General features: G+C 44.0%; 1 protein-coding gene across 2 annotated transcripts in view; it reads right to left on the bottom strand.

Annotated features, from left to right (window-relative positions):
• Nucleotides 1-19108, bottom strand: part of MAPKBP1 (mitogen-activated protein kinase binding protein 1) — a 51934-nt gene extending 32826 nt beyond the window's left edge. Inside the window, exons 1-2 of one of the 2 annotated variants that reach the window (XM_027083990.1) lie at nucleotides 18988-19108; nucleotides 18217-18439 (exon numbers count right to left, since the gene is read on the bottom strand). In XM_027083990.1, coding sequence (XP_026939791.1) covers nucleotides 18217-18333 — 117 coding nt within the window. In that variant the 5' untranslated portion in view covers nucleotides 18334-18439; nucleotides 18988-19108. Of the gene's footprint in view, nucleotides 1-18216; nucleotides 18835-18987 lie in introns of those variants that run through there. The other variant, XM_027083991.1, reaches the window with a different exon arrangement.
• Nucleotides 19109-21211: the final 2103 nt, after the last annotated feature.

Genomic DNA, 21211 nt, shown 5'->3' with positions numbered 1-21211 from the left:
CTTAACAGAAAACGGCTGGATTCTCATAACTGCATCTGCATTCAATCTGTTGTGATATGTTATTCTAGGTGAAGATTAAAAAAAGTTGGCCTCATTTGGATACGTAATTGGAAAAGAGGGGATCGCAGAGATCACCTAAAAGGGTTTTGGGGACCCCAGGGATTTTGTGACTACACCTTGGCAACCAATAACCTAGCCCCTCCTGTATACTACAGCATCTCTCTTCATAAGGAAGCAAGCCCACTAGTATGAGAGTTCTGGCCTCAAGCATCATTTGAGGAAAATGAGGCAGGGAAGAGGCCCTATGAGAAAATAGCTGTCCTCAAAGTCAGGGATGGGGCCCCAAGTTCTGACAGGAACTTCAGTTCCAAATCCTCATGGCCCAAATGCCAATGAAATATAGTCCAAAAGACACACCAGTCCAGGTAAATGATTCTGGCTGGTGAGTTGGGACACAACTGCTACAGGCAGCTGGCAGCCTGATACATCCACAGTTCTAGGAACATCATGCACAATGAAAACTCAGAATTAAGACGAGGGTACCCACTTTGTACTCTGCAGTGATCTCCTCCACATCTGCAACACAGCCTAGAAGCAGGGAGAACACTCGAGTTGTGACCCAGCTTTTCCTTGGACAGGTGGAGAGTGTTGAGATGGGGGAAAGCCTACACCAACCTGAAAGAGAGTGTCATCTTTCCCCAGAAGCAAGGCTGCAGGAGGGCAGAATTACTACAGACACACTGCAAAGGAAGGCTTGAATACCCACCCCTCCCACCATGCACTAGGCAGGGCAGTACTGTATCCTCCTAAGAGAAAGAAGGAAAGCAAAATTATCCCTCACTGTAATGAGATAAAGGGATAACTTCATAATAGCCTATTCCCAAGAGAGAAGGAAAGAATAAAGCCAACTGTTTAAGAGCTCTTCTGGCTCTCATTAAAGTAGATGGAAAAAACAGGTGGCTCAGAGGCGACAGATGGGACTACTCGTTCATACTAGATAGAACAGTATTTTCCAACACGCGGGTTGCAGCCTATTAATGGGATTTGAAATTGATTTAATGGGTTATGAATAACTAAAATAGAACAAAAAATAGATCTCATGGCATGTAGTAATAATGGTAAGTACTGAACGTGAAACTTTATTTCAGGGGTGTGTGTGGGTGTGTGTGGGTGTGTGTGTGTGTGCGCCCTGGGTCACAATGTAAAGTGTATTCCTTAATGTGAGTTGTTCTCAAAAATGTTTGAAAGTCACTGGGATGCTATGGGGGTCCTCAAAATCCATTAGGGAAGATGAATGACATACTACAAAGTAATCCAGTATGTGATGAGGGTCATAAGAAAGATATAAAGTGCTCAAAAAGGAGAAAGAGAGATGATTTCTGAACAGGATAAGGAAAGGGAAACAATGAAGCTTTCCTGGAAGACTAGATGGAATGTGGCCTGGTCAGTGAGGATAGGATTTTGACAGATGGAAATACAGAGAAATACAGAGAAAGGAATTCTCAGTAGAAGAAGTTGCATGAATGAGTTCGACAGAAGGAAACAACAGAGTAGGTGAGCAACAGTGAAAGCAAGGATCTTTTGTAGGAGACTTAGGTCAGGAGAGGTAGACTATAACCAGACCGGGAAGGGCCTTGATTGCCAAACTAAGTGGGGTCATCTGGAGGCTCTGGGGAGCTACTGAAGGGTTTCGAACCAGGGACACAATCAAAGCTATGTTTGGTGATGATGTACATAAGACCCATAGCACAGGCAGGGAGCCCAATTAGGAGGCTATTACAACAGTTCAGGTGAGAGGTAATAAGGATCTAGACCAGCATGAAGATAGTGAGAGTAGAAAAGAAATAATGACAAAGAAAAAAGTGACAAAGCAAATAGAATTGGCAAGATGGGGCACCGTACAACTCTGGAGGAAAAAGAAGACTCAAATTTTGAACTTCAGAGATAGGGAACAAGGAAGTGCTATGAAAAGAAATGCTGCCATGATCAGGAAGAGGACCTGGGTCTGGACAAAGCGGGGAAGGATGGGAACCGATGATGTCGGTTTTAGACATGTTGAATCTAAGTCGCTTCAGGAATATTTAGTAGGAACCACAGAACATTCAACTTAGCAACATACACATGGAATTGATGCTTGGGAGAGAGGTGAGGACTAGAAATAGATATTTAAGAATTATTCACAGGGGCTTCCCTGGTGGCGCAGTGGTTGAGAGTCCGCCTGCCGATGCAGGGGACACGGGTTCGTGCCCCGGTCCGGGAAGATCCCACATGCTGCGGAGCGGCCGGGCCCATGAGCTATGGCCGCTGAGCCTGCGCGTCCGGAGCCTGTGCTCCGCAACGGGAGAGGCCACAACAGTGAGAGGCCCACGTACTGCAAAAAAAAAAAAACATTAAAAAAAAAAAAAAAGAATTATTCACGGGGGCTTCCCTGGTGGCACAGTGGTTAAGAATCCGCCTGCCAATGCAGGGGACATGGGCTTGAGCCCTGGTCCGGGAAGATCCCACATGCCGCGGAGCAACTAAGCCAGGGTGCCACCACTACTGAGCCTGCACTCTAGAGCCCATGAGCCACAACTACTGAGCCCACGTGCCACGACTACTGAAGCCCACGCGCCTAGAGCCCGTGCTCCACAACAAGAGAAGCCGCAGCAATGAGAAGCCCGTGCACAACGAAGAGCAGTGCCCCCCGCTCTCCGCAACTAGAGAAAAGCCCGAGTGCAGCAAATGAATACCCAACACAGCCAAAAATAAAATAAATAATAAAATAAATAAATTTTTAAAAATCTATGGAAAGAAAAAGAATTATTCACAGAACTTCCTTGGTGGTCCAGTGGTTAAGAGTCCATCTTCCAATGCAGGGGACATGGGTTCGATCTCTGGTTGGGGAACTAAGACCCCACATACCATGGGGCAACTAAGCCTGCGCGCCGCAGCTACTGAGCCTGCGCACCACAACCTGAGAGCCTGCGTGCCGCAACTAGGGAGCCCGCGTGCCGCAACTACTGAGCCCACGCACTCTGAAGCCCACGCGCCACAACTAGAGAGAAGCCTGCGCGCCACAATGAAAGATCCTGCGTGCCGCAACAAGACCTGATGCAGCCAAAACAATAATAATAATAAAAATAAATAAAACATTTTTTTAAAAAAAGAATTATTCACAAGGAGGTGAAAACCACCACTGAAAGTACAATGAGGCAGGAGAAGACAGAGGGAAGAGAGAGTGAGGCTGAGGACAGAAATGGGGCTGTAGCTATTTTTAGAGTATGGAGAAGATGAGGGCTCAGGCAGTTAGAAAGGGAGAAGGAGAACCAGGAAGCCTGTGAAGAGGAGAGTTCCCAGAAGGATGGGGTAGTCAATGTAAGTGCTAAAAAGAAGTGAAGAAGCAAGAAATGGACTCTCCAGAGTCCAAAGCCATCTGCAACATAGCACAGGGTCCCCAGCAGTCCCAACCCCCTAAACACATGATCTCAGGAACTCTAAGCAAGGCCTTCTAAACTCTTCTGGTACCTCTCTCTCCAGTCCCTAGATCTGACCAGCCCACAAGCTAGAGGAGAGGCACCAGCCAATGAGAGATCCAGTGTGTGGAGCCAACACACACACAAGACAACGGCACTGCTAGAGAAGGGTTTCTTGTTGAGCCCACAGCATACACGATTCGAATCTGTTCTTGCTTTCTTAGTGCGAGGGACTACTACAGGGAGTCTGCAGTGGCAAGAAAGCAGCTGCTCCCTCGAGAGAGAAAACTAAGGGGCCAGAGCCACAAAAGGCCAGGGTCATCTAGGATTTAGCTGACCTCAAACTGGTAAAGAAACCCCAGCAACTGGGAGGAAGCCGATCTCTGTTTTGGTTGCCATGTTTTGTTGCCACCAATCTCTTTCTTCCCCCTTCTCCCCTTCTCTACTTCTTAATCCCACTCAATACAAGTTATAAATACCTGAGTTATAAGTCATTCCAGCCAAACTATGGGCTTGCTATTTCTATAAACAAGCATGTCACAGACCTGTCCGAGGCAGAGCCCCCTCTGCCTTTCCCTCCCTTCCTGCAGGTTAAGAATAACTATGCCTGTCTCTTGCCCACACACTACACTCTAATCTCACAAAGCAGATCCTCCACCAGATTCTGAGAACTGCCACTTATGCAAAAGCCACAGAGGAAGCCAAGGCCAGGAGGCTTTGTGCAGAGACTTAGCCAGCTGGGCAGAGACCCAGTGACCAGCCCTGGGAGGGGGGAGGGGGGAGCGGGTATCATGCCCAAGCTCACTCACTCCTGCTCCTTCAGAGACCAAGTGCCATCTGGTCAGAGGCAGGAAGAGACACAATGGCCACTCCAAAACTGTAGAACAGACCTTGCCTCTCTACTCTGCTTCTGGTTTCTGGGGCTGATTTGTGGTTCTACTTTCTATACCATGAAGTCTCTCAGAAACAAATAACTTCCAGTATGACAGAAAAACCAAGTTCCCTCACTAGAGATCAAGATTTGTTGGAGTTGAGCCAATTCTGCTGTGCTGAGATTAAAATAGCCTTAGCTTCTAAGGAAGGTGAGTCTGCCACTGCTTGGGAAGAGGTGACCTTAGAGATCCTTTAGCATAAGCCCCTGGAGACTAGAGAACAGAGGTTCCCAATTCCGGCTGATCAATAGAATTACTCAGAGGACTTAACAAGTTTTTTTCAGATAGCAGTCCTTACCCTATACCCATCCCCTGCCTCTGCAAGATTCTTGATCAACAGCTATGGAGCGGGCTTCAAGAATCTGCATATTAAAGCTCTCCTGGGCTTCCCTGGTGGCGCAGTGGTTGAGAGTCCGCCTGCCGATGCAGGGGACATGGGTTCGTGCCCCAGTCCAGGGCCCCGGGATCTCCCACATGCCGCAGAGCGGCTGGGCCTGTGAGCCATGGCTGCTGAGCCTGCCCGTCCGGAGCCTGTGCTCCGCAATGGGAGAGGCCACAACAGTGAGAGGCAAAAGCTCTCCAGGTGGTTCTAGTGATTAATCAGGTGGGGAACTATTCAATTAAAGCATTTTGCCTTTTTATTTCCAAATTTCAACCCCTCCTGGGACTAGGGAGAAAACAATGCTCTGAGTATTCTTACAAGAATACCCACACCCATGGGCTGCAAAAGGTCTTGGGCAGAGAGAGGATCTACAGCCATAATAGATACCATTTATTGAATGTGTACTCTGCGCCAAGAACTGTGCTAAACGCTTTGTAAGACCATCTCATTGAATACTCTTGACAACTTTATAAAGGACTAGTATTATTTCCATTTTAGTTATGAAGGAGTCAAGTAAGTAGTCAGTGGAAGAACCAGGATTCAAACCTAAGTCTGTCTGGTTCCAGAAACCATGGTGACCAAGGAGGGAGTTCAGGTTCTCCAAAACCACCAGAATGTTGCAGTTTCTGAAAGAGCACACAGGGAAGTCACCAAGCCATCATGGAGGCATCAGGGACAGGTCTGAGAACCAAGGTAGAAGGCAAAGGGCACAGGATGAAGTAGAGGGGCAACAGGGTTCTCTCCTCCTAGCGTTAATGTTTTTTAAAAAGTAGCAGGTCTTATCAGTAGCTTAAATGGGTCTAAAAATGCGTTCTGACCTCTCCTCACAGAGATGGTTGCAGAGAAAGAGTAACAGAGGGTCTTCCAATGTCAGAGTACCCCACCTGGTCAGAGCATGCTCACATCCAGCTGGCATTAGAACCTACAGTCAACACAGACAGCTGACACCCATTTCCAAGGCAACTAAAACTACAGTGTTAGAAGCAGGGGATTATGATTTCATGTGCAGATGGAGGAAGAGGTAAGGATGGCATCAGACCTCAAACCAGAAGGGAGCCAATGAGAGGCCTCTAGCCAAAGGACTCAATTATAATACAGCCAACAGCGGGCACCCAAGTCCAAACAGCAGCTTGAATAACACAGTGCCTGGTATAAAGCAGGTACTCCTACCCTCCCTTTCTCTTCCAGTTATCAGAAAGGCAAGGATAGGAGACATCTCAATTTAAGCAACCAGAATAGAGGAAAAAAAATTTTTTTTCCTCTCTAAGGTCAGTCCTTGCTATACCAAGACCAGAACCACAAACAAAGCTTTATGACCTAAAAATCTGATCATCAAGAAAGGTCTAATTCTTCCTCATTCACCACCTCTACATGCCTGAGTTTTCTTAATCTCTTGGTTTCCAAACTTTGTAACCAGGGAGAATACTAACTGTTCCTTATCTGGACTAAGTGTGCAAAGTGAATGTGTGTTCTGGGAAAAGGGGAGTGGAGCAGACTCTCAGTGTTCCTGCAATCATGCCAACTTGTTCCATGAGACTCTCCTAGAAGAAGGAAGTTCTCTTCAATGTGTTATTCTCTATAAAATTCTCATTTCCTTTCCATTCCTAACGCCAACACCCTGGTTGAGGCCTTTGGCACCATATTCCTGGATACAGCAATGGCTTTCTAATCAAGCTCCTTACTGTAGACCCTGCCCTCCCCTCCCCAACCCATTAGAATAATCTTTCCATAGTACAGCTATGATCATGTCCCTCACCTGCTCAAAAACTTTCAATGGCTCCTTAATGCCAACTAAATAAATTATAAATGTCTTAGCCTAGCATCCATCTGTCAATGGGCCCTATCATTCTTCTAATTCTATTTCCTTCTACTCACCATATGAATGATGTGCTTTGGTCAATCTGGATTATTCATTATTCTGGAAAGGAGCTCTGGGGCTTTTGTTTATATTCTTCTGCCTGGAATGCCCTTCCCTTCCACCATCCCATACTGAAACCCTATCCCTTCCTTCAAGAACCAGCTCAAATATCACATCCCCTATGATTCTTTCTGTGATCAACCTGGCCAGAAGTGACTCCTCCCTCCTTGGAATTCTTACAGCAGCACTTAATTTTCATCATTCACACGGCATGTGTTACTTAGTACCTTGTACAGAAGTTCTTTAAGGATCTGTCTTATCTCTCCTGCTACTCTATAATCTCCTGTAAGGCAGAGGCTGTATCTCATACAACTCTATGCTTATAGCACAGCACACAATGTTTAATACAGTATATTTGTTGAATCCATTTTTAATACTTTAAAAATATTTGTGAATATTCTTTGGTGCATCTTACTTAGTAAATTCTTTAACCTCCTAGAGAATTCTCCATCTATCATAGCCAAACCTAGAAGCTGGAGCAGGAAGCAGGATTCTGATGCCTTTCCAGAAAGATTGGTGAAGGTCTGAATGGAATAATCCACGTGCCTTGCATGATTACAAACCAAACAGTTTTACCCCTGACTTTAGTAAATACATGCATGGCATGGCTCTTCATAAATCTGACTTAAATTATAATTAACGAGTAAGTCCAAAAAGATTGAGATAATTTTTGTTTAATAAAAGTAACAATACTATTATTTAAAAAGAGCTTTACCTGTCCTTTTTAATCAGAAATGAATGGAGCTATAAGTAGTTATTCTGGATGTTAGAATTATGAATGACCTGTTTTCTTCTTTATGTTTCTCTATATGGTGTAAAAAACTCTTTTCAGAAAGCACATGTACTTCAGAAAGTATAAAAAGACATTTTATTTACCAAAGCTAACCAAGGAAATATTTTTGAGTATCAGAAATGAATTATCTCGGGACTTCCCTGGTGGTCCAGTGGCTAAGACTCCACGCTCCCAATGCAGGGGGCCCAGGTTCGATCCCTGGTCGGGGAACTAGAATCCCACATGCATGCCGCAACTAAAGATTCCTCATGCTGCAACTAAAGAGCCCGCATGCAGCAACGAAGAGCTCACGTGCCGCAACTAAGACCCGGCACAGCCTAAATAAATAAATATTTTTTTTAAAAAAGAAATGAATTATTTCAAATTCAAGAAGTTAATGATGAATTTGTGAGAAAATATTTTTATGTCCTATTATTACTAAAAAAACAAAGTTTATTATACCAGATATATTTTCCAACATTTGTACACAACTTCTTTAATAAAATGAGTATACAGATTTTTAAATTTAAACATTTTAGATTTAAATCTGAAATACACATGTTTAAATTGGAGAGACTTTTATCTTTACTATTTTTTTTCTACTTACAAAAATAACACACACTCATCGTAAAAAATTCCAACATTACAGAAATATAGAAATGTAGATAGTGAATGTCCACCATAATCTACTATCCCTCCCTGAGGTAACCAATTTTAACAACAGTTTGGTATTTATAGCCTCACAATTTTTTCTATGCATATACTAACATACATGTTTTAACAAAATATAAATAATCATTAACATAAAAACTGTTATACAGTTTGCTTTTTGTCACTTAATAGATCTTGTATACCCTCTCATATCAGTATATATAGATTGAACTCATTCTTTTCAACCAGTACAAGGTATTTCATTTATGGATGTACACCAATCTCCCATTGATGGTTACTTGGATTACTTCAAAGATTTCACTACTGTGAATAACGCTCCCCAACAACAGAAAAATTCAGTTATATACACTTTTGTGTGTTGTAAGTGTTTGCATAGAATAAAATCCCAGAATTATAACTGTTTAATCAAAAGACATGAATATGTAAATTTTTCTTCTAATGGATATTACCAAGTTGTCCTCTAAAAAGGTTAGATCAATGTCTGCTTTCACTAACAGCAGAAGGGTATGAGTGCACTTGTTTCCCCACATCTTCATATATTTAAATAGAATATTTCACTCTCATCCAAACATTAGAAACATAAAACAATGGGTCATAAAATTAATGCGTTTCACTCTGCCTTTAAATTCTTAGTCTGAAAGGAAGCTCTAAGACTAATTCACTTCCCAAATTATTTCCCAGTATAAATGAATTAGCCCCAAAAGAAGAAAAAAGTTATATTTATTTCTACAGAAGCTACTGCTGTTAAGAAGCATGCTTACTGGGCTTCCCTGGTGGCGCAGTGATTGAGAGTCCGCCTGCCGATGCAGGGGACATGGGTTCGTGCCCCGGTCCGGTAAGATCCCACATGCCACGGAGCAGCTGGGCCCATGAGCCATGGTCGCTGAGCCTGTGCTCCGCAACGGGAGAGGCCACAACAGTGAGAGGCCCGTGTACCGCAAACAAAACAAAACAAAACAAAAAAGCATGCTTACTACTCCAGTGATTTCCAATCAGACACAGTAAATTAGGACTCCCCCCACTCCTGGTTCACTAGCTTGCCTTTTTTAATTCCCCCAAATCATATCCATAGCCCTGAAATAAATTACACAGTAGTTAGTATCAAAAAGAATATTTGCTAAATCTTTCTTTTGGTCAGTAGTTAAAGTATAGTTGATACAAGTTAATATTGGCAAGAAAAAGGGGCTGAAGATAGGTCACAATAAAAAGCTGCACAGGGAGGATGATTCAGTGTTGGAACAGAAGAGGTTGAACCTGCAAAAAAAAGGACTTCTCACAAATGGAAACTTGAAGGAATAAAATCTTGCCAGCAAATTAGAAGAAAATTCCTGGATATTCTAGAAATCTGTGGACCCTGATAATATTAGAAACCCCTTAATAGCTGTAAACTTATTTAGATCTTACAATGTGCTTTCACATTCATTAAATCTCATTGAATCCTCACAACAGCCCTGGGAGAAAGCCATCAGTATTCCAATTTTACAAATGAGAGAGAATCCAGTTCCCTCAGAAGTGAGGAAGCTGTCCCACCAGCCCCCACTACACACACACACACACACACACACACACACACACACACACACACACACACACACACACACACACACACACACACACACAGTCAGCATGGCTACTTAAAGTATGGCCCAAGGAAGAGCAGCATGGGCGTCACTTGGGAGCCTGGTAGTAATGCAGAGTCTCAGGGTGGGTCTGAATCTCAGTCTCCATTTTAACAGGACCACTGGCCTCTTGCCCCCACCCACTAATCTGTCTACACCTCAACTCAGAGAAGCCCTGTTCACCAGCCAACTATGAGGGAAAGTCTCTACCACAGCTGCTGTGGAGGCCTCCAAAGGGAGACCAAAGCAGCCTGGGGAAGGAAGGACAGCATAAGGAGAAAGGGCATGTTCAGAAAAGTCAGCAGCAGGTCATTAGGTCATACGAAAACCATCATGGTGTACAAAGATACTGTGCTTTCCCAAATAGAAGCTGACCAATAGTGTCAGGGTACCAGAGGCAAGCCTGCAGCCTGCCCATTGCATGTTTAGTCGTGACAAGCAGCTGCTTGCTTTTCTCTAGGCAGTAGCTGAGTGATGGCAAGAGTCAAGAGTTCTGAGCATGCTCCGAGCTCCTCCCCCATGATCACAAACTAGCTTGGGGCTTCCTCTCCTCAGGACTAACTGGGGCAGCTGCAGGAAAGCATGCATTAAGATCCCACGCTTTTGCAACCATAATGTTATCACTGTTGCCTATTTCAGGAAATAAATCAAAATAATACAAGTTTGAGATCAGGTGAGGCAAGGCACTTGCTCAAGGAACTTAGCAACCCCAGAGCTCACCCAGCCAAACAGAGTCAGGTGGGCAAATGACCCCATTTTCATGTTCCCTGAGCCCCAACTGTCATCATCCAGGTCAGCCCTGGCACAGGGTATTTTAGATCCAGCTTCTTTCACAGAAAACAGGCATTTCAACTCAGCGACTCTCCACAGCTTCAAAGATAAGGTCAGTTGTGCGTAGGGACAGCCACAGAGGTAACAAAGAGGTGGAGAATGGGGATGAAGAAGGAGAGATTTGGGGTAGGTGGCACTAACAAGCAGTCAGGAGTGTGAGCTACACAATCAACCGCCAACTAAGAGCAGAACAGTTTAAAGCCTCATGATACCCACACACAAAAACAACCGAGGCATCTGTTGGTCTCCACTTCACTCCCCCACCTCACTCCAACTCCAAGAGAGAAGCAGTAACTGCTTGTGGCTTATGGTCATCTGGAACCTCACAGCTGTGCCCTGTCAACTTGACATTCACGTACCCACAGAACCACGAGCTGTACAGTTCCTAACGGTACCATAGAATGAGAAGTTGGGATACAGTTCATGAAATCTGGAGTTGGGAGTGGGAAGAGGAGCAAGGATGCAAGGGACAAGGGTTACTGAATGATGGTTCTAAAATAACGTTCTAAGAAGTTCACTAAAGTAACTTTTATGGGGAATATTGGGGGAAAAGTATATTTTTTAAGGTACTGCCCTTTTCCAAGCTCATCGCAGATGTGACTTTTGGCTATAGCAATACTGGGCATACTTCTGTGCTCAGTGTCATGTTTTGCACATGAAGACTCCCTCGGAGGAATACAGGATAAAGATTAAGAGTAGGCTTTGGAGTTAAGATAGCCAAGATTTGAATCCCAGCTCAGTCATCTACTGGCTATATAACCACCTCTCTGAGCATCAGTTTCCTTATTTATGAAATGGGGATAGTAATAGTACTTATAGTAGGGTGGTGTGAAACTTAAATGAGATAATATACGTACATGCTTAAGCACAGTACACAGCAAAAAACTCAATAAATGTTAGTCATTATTACCACTACAAATATTATTTCTAGTATTATTATTGTAAGATAAAGACAGGAAGCACTGACAACAAAGGCTGGAAAGGGGTGGTTCCAATAAGCATACTACCTGGAAATGTTGAATAGCACAAATCTATAATGGATAGAGAAGAAGAAACTTGAAAAGGACAAATAGTCAAGATCAAGTCCTTGAGTATTTTAATTTTTAACAATAAAATCATCTTAATTACATAAGACAAAAATCTCATCTCACCTTAATGACACCATTAGCATCACATCCTTCAGAAACTTGGCAGTGTTCTATTTGTTGACTTGGGTGGTGGTTATGTGAGCAATCATTTTATAATTATTCACAATACAAGGTTATATTATTATATTTCATAAACTTTTCAATGTCCGTTATATTTCACAATTTTTTTAAGTTTCGTTTTTAAGTGCAAGCACCTTTAATGGGTTAGCTGAACTCACGGGGAAATGACCAGAAGCACCACTAAAGGAACAAAGAAAGCAAAGACAGAGGAGAGGTATGACGGCAAGTCAGAAACTTAGTGAGCTCAGCACAAGTGAGAAGCAATGTTCAAACCCAGAAGAACCTGAGGAATTTCTTCTCAGGATTCCTCCAAAAGAGAATGTGACAAAGTGGGGAAAAAAACAAAATAAAACAGCCACGTGGTCTCACAAAGTGTTGTTCCAAGATCTCCCACTACATTTAAATCTCAACTATGAATGAAGGGGCAGGGAAGGGAAAGTATCTTTAGCTCCATTCCAGGTTTAGGGGGGGAAATAAAGTGTATAAATTTAAAAATCTAACCTAAAAAGAGACTGTTTTATAGACTAGGGAAACAACACATAGAGCATTACAAACATTCTGTGATAAAATGAGAGAGGGTGGAATTCACTCCCTAGGAGTCTAAGAGGAGATATCCATAATATGAACTCATTCTTCTGTAAGCATCCTTCAAAACCAGAGGAAAATGCTGTGGCCAATTAAGAAGCACTGTGAACTTGCTGATACAACAGTTAGGAGGAAGGAAACCAAGATTTGGAAAATCTGAACAACCAAAAATACCAACCCTAAAGATCTACACTGCCCAATCTGTCTGCCACACTCACTTTATTTCTTGCCCTCCTTCTACCCCCCATTTTTTAAAAAGAGGTAACAGAAGTTAAAGTAAAATCCGCAATGTGGATTTGATTCAGTAAACTTCCAAACAGATGGGCAGCTCTCACTCCACACCTCTACTGAGAACTGATGTGAAAGAAAGCTGACAGAAACCTGGCCCTGTCCTGCATTAAACAACAGAGCCCAGAGGAGAGGCTTAGCTTGTAGCAGTGGGAATGTGATTCATAATATAACAAATCCTACTGAAAACACTGTAGCTTTTTTTCCTACCAACAGGGCAGTCTGGACATGAAGTAAAAACCAACAGATACTCTGAGAACAACAGTGGGACAGACCATGTTCCCAGAGAAGCTTAGTTTGAATAAACATAGTCCCAAATTTCAAGCCCTAGACTGTTTTCCAAACAAAGAGGCAGTGATAACAGCCACAAGTCCAACTTGAGACTCAGGGGGTTGACAGAGAGGTTATAGAGGTCAGGCTGAAGCCTCATTTCTATGAATGTTTTTTCATTAGTCAAGAAATGAAAACATACAGATAACAAACAGAAGAGAGAAGTGAAGTCAGAGAAATACCAATGGCCCCAAAGACAGTCAAAATACTAGCAAGAAAGAAGACAGTGACTCAAACAGATCCAAAAGGGGAAACTTGCCCTAAATTACAAGCTGAGAGAGGGAAAAGAAACTTGGAAAGCAGCAGTACTGTTAGACTCTGAAATAAGTGAGGCCAAATGGATGAGGGCAGGCTTTGCAAGACAACTTAAAGCCTGAAGAGGCTGGGCTATTTTAGACAGCAAAGCAAGAGGTGTTGGGCTGCAGAGAGAAGAATCCTCTCTCTCCAGTGAGACTTACTTTGAAGGCTGAGGGCAGCTGCAGGCACCGGAAGGAAAAGGAAATGGAGATCAAAGGAACAAGACCAGAACACCTCACACTTTTCCCTGTACACCATCTGTTCTGAGGAGCTCAAGACACTTCACAAGCCTTAACTGAAGACTATATCATAGACAGAAAACTCAACAAGAACTTGCCCAAATTCACTCACAAAGACAGGTGAGGGGCAGGGCTGCTGGCCACAGAGGCCTCTACTCTCAGTCATCCATTCTAAGTGGGGAGCCCAGAGAGTATGTATTACACACTAAAAACTCTTGGTTGCTATGAGTCCCAAGGGCAGTGGGTAGTGGAATGGTGACAAAAAAACTGGCTAGGACTCAGGGATATTATCATAAAGTTTTCCTATTTCTGCCCCCAAGGGAAATTCCTGCTGATCTAAGTAAGGCAATGACCATCTCCTTACATCTTACCCTACAACAGGGCACTTCTCTCAGATCTATCCCTGATACAGCAGTTTAACAGAGCAATCAGTCCAGAAGATACAATGGAGATTAAACAAACTACTCAAGGAGAAGAGTATACTTACTGGGCTAGCTTTATATATTCTCAAGAAGCCTCAATGTGGACTTGGGTATGAAGCCAACAGATTTCAGGGTGGGCTGAAACCAGCAGTGGGCTTCTGGTGGAACTTAATATATACACAACTAACAAACTCTACCCCCAGAGGTTCCGATTCCATATAGATAGGATGGGGCCCAGGAATGCGTATTTTTTAAAAAGTTGCACAGGTATTCTGATGTCTTACTGCCCTCCTGACCTCTCCCCCAAGTTGAGCGCCATCAAGCTAGAGCCAGCCAGTGATCCATAAATGCTTTGATTTCCCTGGTGGCACAGTGGTTAAGAATCCGCCTGCCAATGCAGGGGACACAGGTTCGAGAAGATCCCACATGCGGCAGAGCAAATAAGCCCACGCGCCACGACTACTGAGCCTGTGCTCTAGAGCCCGTGAGCCACAACTACTGAAGCCTGCACGCCTAGAGCCTGTGCTCCACAACACGAGAAGCCACCGCGATGAGAAGCCCATGCACCGAAGAGTAGCCCCGGCTCGCCACAGCTAGAGAAAGCCCGCGTGCAGCAACGAAGACCCAACGCAGCCAAAAATAAATAAGTAAATAAATAAATTTATATTTTAAAAAACTGAATATGACTCCTCACTGCCAAATAGGCATAATAAAGAGTCTCAATACTAATACCTGGGCTCAAACACTAATCCAAAGCTGAAATTAGATTACTGCCACTTTTTTCTTCTCTATGAAACTCACCTACACAAATTCTTCTTACAGCCACATACTAAAAGGCTCAAAGCACTACCATACAATCAGGCCGGAGAAACACTGGGGGAAGAAATGGTGGGGGGGGGAGGATATGAATTAGACTTATATTCATAAAAACTGAGAACTAGAAGAAAGTTGCAGTCACCTTGTCCATCGTTTCCAAAGGGATAATATATAACTCGGATTGTATTAATGGCTATTAATAAGGAAGAAGATTTCAAAACCTCCCTCACTCATTTTTTCAAAACCTAACAACCCTCCAGCACAGGCAATCCTTTTGTATCCCTAATTTAAATCTTGCCTGCTTGGCTTCAGTCCATTTCTGTCCTTTGTTAAAATGAAAAACAACCCAGCTCCTTCCACATAAAAATCTTTCAGAAACTTAAGAAAAGAGGGGGAGGGTTAGCTATCAAGAGCACACACATTTGCTTCTTAAAGAAAACACAGTTCAACTGAGATGAGAGAAAGAACTGACAATTGCATAGGATTTGAAGTTGAAGAGTGTTTACAACTGATAACTTTGAGTTACACTTCATCAAGACTCAGCAGATCTGGCATAAAACCTCAAATTACTCTTTTCCAATTCTATTACACTGCAGAGACTTCCTTCCCTCCCTTAGAGAAAGTTTAATACAAACCTCAGCTCTCATCTACTCTCTCTAATAACTTAAATCCCCATCTCTACTGACTCTCACTTTGGCTTTTAACCATATTTTAACCATATTTTTAACTAGGTCTCTCCTGAATTAAAAAGCCTTTAATGAGCACTACTTTCCTTTCTCGCTAATGCCCTTCACACCTAAATAGGCTACATCTCTATTTCTTTTTTTCACATTTTATTCTTCCTAATTTTGATTTCTCTTCTAAAGAGGTCACAAACTCCTCCTGATCATTTTTGCTATTCTTATGGAATTTCAAGTTTATCCTCACTATATTTGACATCTTTAAATTGTTCTCATTCATTCATTCATTTAGTATTTAGTGCATTCCTTACACCGTACTACACAGTGTGATGTAAAGGAAATAAAGAACATGGCTCTGACCTTAGCAAATGAAAACATACATAAAAGAACAATTAGAGATTGGTTCCAAGGTAGTAGGGCTAGTCAGAGAAGGCCCTGTGGCTCCAGTAAATATAGAGTTGGATCTAAAAATAAGTGGAGAATTTGGTGAAAAGCCTACTTTAGACAGCAGGAACAGTTATGATTCAAAGCAGCAGGCCATAAGAGGTTAAGAGCTGCAGAAAGGCCCTCTGTCGCTTCCTTCTTTGTCCCCATCCCACACAAAAGGCATATGTCTTTTGGTCTTCAAATTTTGTTTCAGAGTTATTTATCCATGAAGCACAAACTCTCTGACTGTTACCACAGCTACCACATATTAGAGCAACTCACAAAGCCTTGTACACCAGGTCTTAATGTTGGTTACCACAAGGCAGGCTTTTAGAATCATCTCAGGTAGAGTCTTCAGTAAGGAGTGTGGGGAGTCAGGCATCTGCAAGGTCCGAGGCACACAAAGGCAGCTACTACTTTGGGTGCTAAAGATATGCACCAGCACTCTTGCTCTGTCAGACTGTTCAAGAGTCATTCAACTTTAGCTAAGTATTTCCTTCATTCACAGCTCTAGGACAAACAAAGCCATTTAAAGCAGTCTGAAGCACAGAATTCCTATTTGAAGCAGGGATGTTTCATGGTGATGCCAAGGATTCCTTTTTTCACTGTTTTCCTTGAGAGCTTCTCCTCTTCTCTTGCCTCAGGACTCATAGTTCGAGCATCCCTTCCTCTGTGAAGTTTTTTCTAATCCCCCTAAGCTGATTTAGTTTCCCTCCCCTGTGCTGCCATTAACACCTTTATACATACTTCTAGGACAGCATTTACCACACCATGTTGTAATTATTTGTTTACATGTCTGACAGCCACAAGCTCTTTGATGGCAAGGATATGGTGTTTTATTCATTGCTGATTCTACACATAATAGGCACACAATAAACGTTTGTAGAATGCATTAATGATGAACGACATGGTAAATTTTAAAGAATGGTAACCGTACCATCCGGTTACAATAAGCATTAATACTGAAGACTAAACTCCCATCATACATTTCTATTACCTACACCATTCTTGTTCAGAAAAAGAGACCAAAGAGACACGAAGATGGCTCTAATGGTGCTGGTCATTGCCAAGTTACCAGCCAAGAACATGAGAGCTTACAGTACTAAGAATGATCCAACACAACAAATGAGTGAATGGAGCCAAATCTAAGACAGTGTCTATGTTTCAGGCTCATTCTCCTGCCTCTGGAGACTATGAACAATGATTAATAAGAGCACTCGGAAAAGTCACTATCTCCACAGCCATGGAACCTTGAGCCCAATTTTGATTCCTGTTGAATGAAATATACAGCAAAGGTGTTCACCTTCTGACCAAATCCAAGTAAGGTTTTGCTAAGGGACAGGGATCTGAGTTAAGTCCTCCCAGAACTCCGCCATGCTGTACATTAGCATTCTAAATCATTCCTCATTGGGTTTACTCATCTCTGAAGAGATACAGGCAAGGCAACAAAATGCTGCTGTCTCAAATGTCTCTCCCTGTAGCAACCCTGCACTACACAAGGCTACTGTGTTTACAGGCTGCTTATAACACACAAAGGCCTAATCTGATCCTGTGGCAACAAGGCCCCAGGTTCCCTCAGGAATTAAATAAATTAGTCTACTTCTGTATTCCCAAACTTGCGGGGCTCTACAAAGATCAAGAAAGCATAAACATCTACACCCAGACATGGGAGGGGACGGAAAGGGACTTGGTCTCTGAGGAACTTCTGCAGCAGGGTGAGATATAGTGAATGAGATAAGCAATGTTCAAGGGCAAACCAGAATTGCTTGGCTGGCAGATATTTGGCCCCTTGCATGTTACCATTCCTAAAAAGCCAAGAAACTCCAGTTAAATTAATTCAGGTCTCTTGAATAGATAAGTAAATTTGTTTTGACACCAGGGAAGAGCATTTACCTAGCCGATTCCTCCGACTAGGTGTTTTAGCATATTTCTTTCTGCTACCACTGTCTTACATAACCCCAGCTGTGACACTAACACTTGCGGCTACATTAGTGGCAGCTTAGCCCTTCACAGGATATGTGGTCCCACTACCCTCTTCCAAGAAGGAAAACTGAGTCACAGCATATCAACTGGCTTCCCCAAGCACAGACTTAGTTTGTAGTGAGGCCACAACTGAACCCGGGTTGCCTTCCTCATGTTCTTCCCTTTTCATAGATGAATCTCAGCATGCTCATCCCTGCTTGCTCATTGCTTTCTTGAGGGGCAGAGATGGGCACACTTGGTCCTTCAGAGCCAAAGTGAGCTTCTAGTCCTCCTCCTTCCCAAGAAAGAGTAAGGTAAAAGATGTACATGGCGCAGAGGAGGGTAGGGGAGGAAAGGGGTGCCTCCCAATACTAGAACTCACCTTGGAGCTGAGGTCCTCTCGCCGGTTTCCTGCCTTACTCCTGCGTAATTTGATGGATGGGGATCGCAGAAGGTTCTTGATCCGGCTGGTAATGGTTGACCCTTCCACAGCCATCATGATGAGGAGCCCCCCGGGACACTTCCTGGCGCAATCTTAGGACTTGTCTCAACAGCGGCACTGCTTTCCCACTCCACAGGGCCTTCCAGTATGCCCTCTCACTGACCTGAGATGGCAGAAGACACCTTACCTTCCGCCTAGCCGTGTCTGCAGCTCTTATCTTTAGGTACTGCCCTCTCCCTTCGCCTGATCCCCACCTTCAAGCCCAGTGCTGTTTCTTACAACGCCTGAAGGACAGACTCTTGTAAACGGGGGCTAAAAAGCCTGAGCTGCGAAGAAACGCCTGGGCCACACCTGCCAGAGGCGTTCAACTGAAAGGATGGGATGGGCCCTAGAAGGGCTAGTGGCCGGTCTGATTCCCGTTAATTCCCAACTGTTCTCATGGCATCTGCAGTGTCCAAAGAAGGAGGCCGCCGAGGCCACCGAGGAGTCCCACGGGATCCTTCAGCACCTGCGCTGGCGGCCGCAGGGACACTCAGCGTGGCGGGGCTCGCTGTGGCCCTGCAACCCGTTCTGCCACGGGAGCCTCCCTCCCCCACCCACGACCCTCCCGAGCTCGCTCTCGGCCAGCCGCAGGAGCCCTAAACCTTTCACTTTCCGCTCCCTCAGAAGCCCCTGCTACTCGCCAGCGCCCCCACTCGGGGCCAGCCTCACCAGCCCCGGGCCGCGCGGGCCGCCCGGCTCGCAGCTCCCTCAGGCATCGCGCTCAGCGATTTCAGCTCCGCGGCGGCAGCGGCAGCAACAGCTATGGTGGCACGAGCGGCTCAAAACGCGAACTACCGCCTGGGCTCCGCTACGAGCTGGGTAGGAGGAGCAGAGGCTAGGGGGAGCGGTCTCTACGCGGGGGGGCGTTCCCAGAGTGGACGAGTACTGCTTATAGGGGCGGAGCCAATGAAAGGGTCTAGGAAGTAGAGGGCAAGGGACTTGAGAACCACGGATTCCGCACAATGCAGTCGCGAGTATGGTTGCTAGAGGAAGGTCGGCAGAACACGGCTTCAGAACTGAGAAAACCAAGCCTTTTATGGTATTATCAGGCCCGGTCCCCCAGATAAGTGCACTTTCCAGAGCCCCAACAAAACGGTAACCACGCCCCCAGGGTGCTACGGTTGGCATTTGATAGACCCGAGGGACCAGAGCTGAAGCTAACTCCAAGCTCAGAATTACAAGACTTGGGTACAGCCATAAGGTCTGTTCCCAAGCGCTGGGATTTAAAACGGATATAATAGATTCTGCTCGCCGCCTGTCCGGCGCGTTGACCTACGTGGAAATGACTCTCCTGAGTAACTCTTTCGATCGCCGAGAAGTATATTGAACTAGGCAACCTGATTGGCCGTGATGGAAGAAAGGGGAGGGAGCTTAGGCAGGAAGGGAGGCGGGGTGTCAGGTCAATGTGCCTATGGATCTGTTTCATGGATTCCTTAGCCTCCAATGTTCCATTGTGTTCTCATCCAGAATTAACCAGGACTTTGTTGCTCCAGATATTTTCCATGTTCCTGTCAAAATTTACTCATGAAACCTTTTCCGTAGTACAGTTACTTTGGCGAGATCAATGCCAAGCTTGCTGTCACTGGATTCCGTGGTATAGTTTTTCTAGCTCATGGGCGGGGTGTGGGGGATGGCAGAGCGTGCACAGAAATACCTTTACATATTATTTCATACGTGTTTCAGTCTAAGATTATTTTCTAGGAGCCTTTCTGCCTCATTGCTATTTAGAGAAATTACCTTACAAAAAGGTTAACCTATGCCAAAACACTTGGGCTCCAGAGAAATAGTACACTGATACATCTCTCATCTGACCCACACAGATCCTTGGAACCCCTGGGGGAGATGACCTGTTAGCAACAGGGAAGGACTCCTAAACCCATTGCTGTGAGTGGGTCTTGTACAGCCAAGTGGCAAAACAGGTATATTCTTGTGTGTATTGTAGCAGGTATTAAAAATGAGAACTGTAAAGCTAACAAGTCGACACAAAGATCAGCGAAGTCACCTCCTGGGAAGACCAACTGGTAATAGCTACAGTAAGAAATAGGGGGTTGGTTCCTTCAACTCCTTGCTAGTCTGTGATTTTACCTCCATTGGGTGTGAGGTGGGGGGGGAGGAGAAGGAACCAATATAACACTGTTAATAAAGGGTGCCACCTGGTGTCCTTACTTGTGTGCTGCATTCCCTAGCAACTGCCATCTCCACCCACTAGAGTTGTCCCTAATTCTCTCCAGATAATTTTTGTGTCCACTAGTAGCTTTCTCACTTACATAACCACTCATGGCCAGGAAATGGGTTTACAGAATGTCATTGGTCATATCCTGTACAAAGCTACCTTGGTTTATCCTCTTAGAGAAAATGTTCCCCAAATTACTCCCATCTGAAGCTGAAATTGCAGAGACAATACAAGCTCCTGTTTTCATTGTCAAAGATGATCTAGGTGATAAGCAACTGAGAACAGTGTCATTAAGAGATTTCTTAAGTCTAGAATCTGGATACTTCCAGTATAGGATCAAAATCACGTATTTTTAATTCTTCACAATTTAGTCCAACCTTCACCATCTAGGATACATAGCATGTAGCCTTTTAAGTGCCAATATGGGAATACACTGTAAGATGAGAAAATAATAATCCCAGGTCCAATGTGAACAGGATTATTCCCTTTTATCCAAATTAAATAATTGCTACCCCACCCTCCAAAATGCAGCTGACCCTTACATACATATTTCACTGTTCGTGTGCTATTTCACTTTTTATTCTGCTTGTCTATGTCCTCAATATGTATACATGGTTGTCAGATTCTAAAATTCTAGATGTCTAGGAAAGGTGTATACCATTGTCTGTTTTCATGATGCTCATTAGATAAGATTTTTAAATTCACCCTAGACTTAACAAA

This window comes from Aethalodelphis obliquidens, unplaced genomic scaffold (assembly GCF_003676395.1).
Source record: "Aethalodelphis obliquidens isolate GAN/ISIS:26980383/991018 unplaced genomic scaffold, ASM367639v1 scaffold51, whole genome shotgun sequence".
In the NCBI taxonomy this organism is placed as follows: Eukaryota; Metazoa; Chordata; class Mammalia; order Artiodactyla; family Delphinidae; genus Aethalodelphis; species Aethalodelphis obliquidens.
This window is presented reverse-complemented; position numbering and strand designations above follow the sequence as displayed.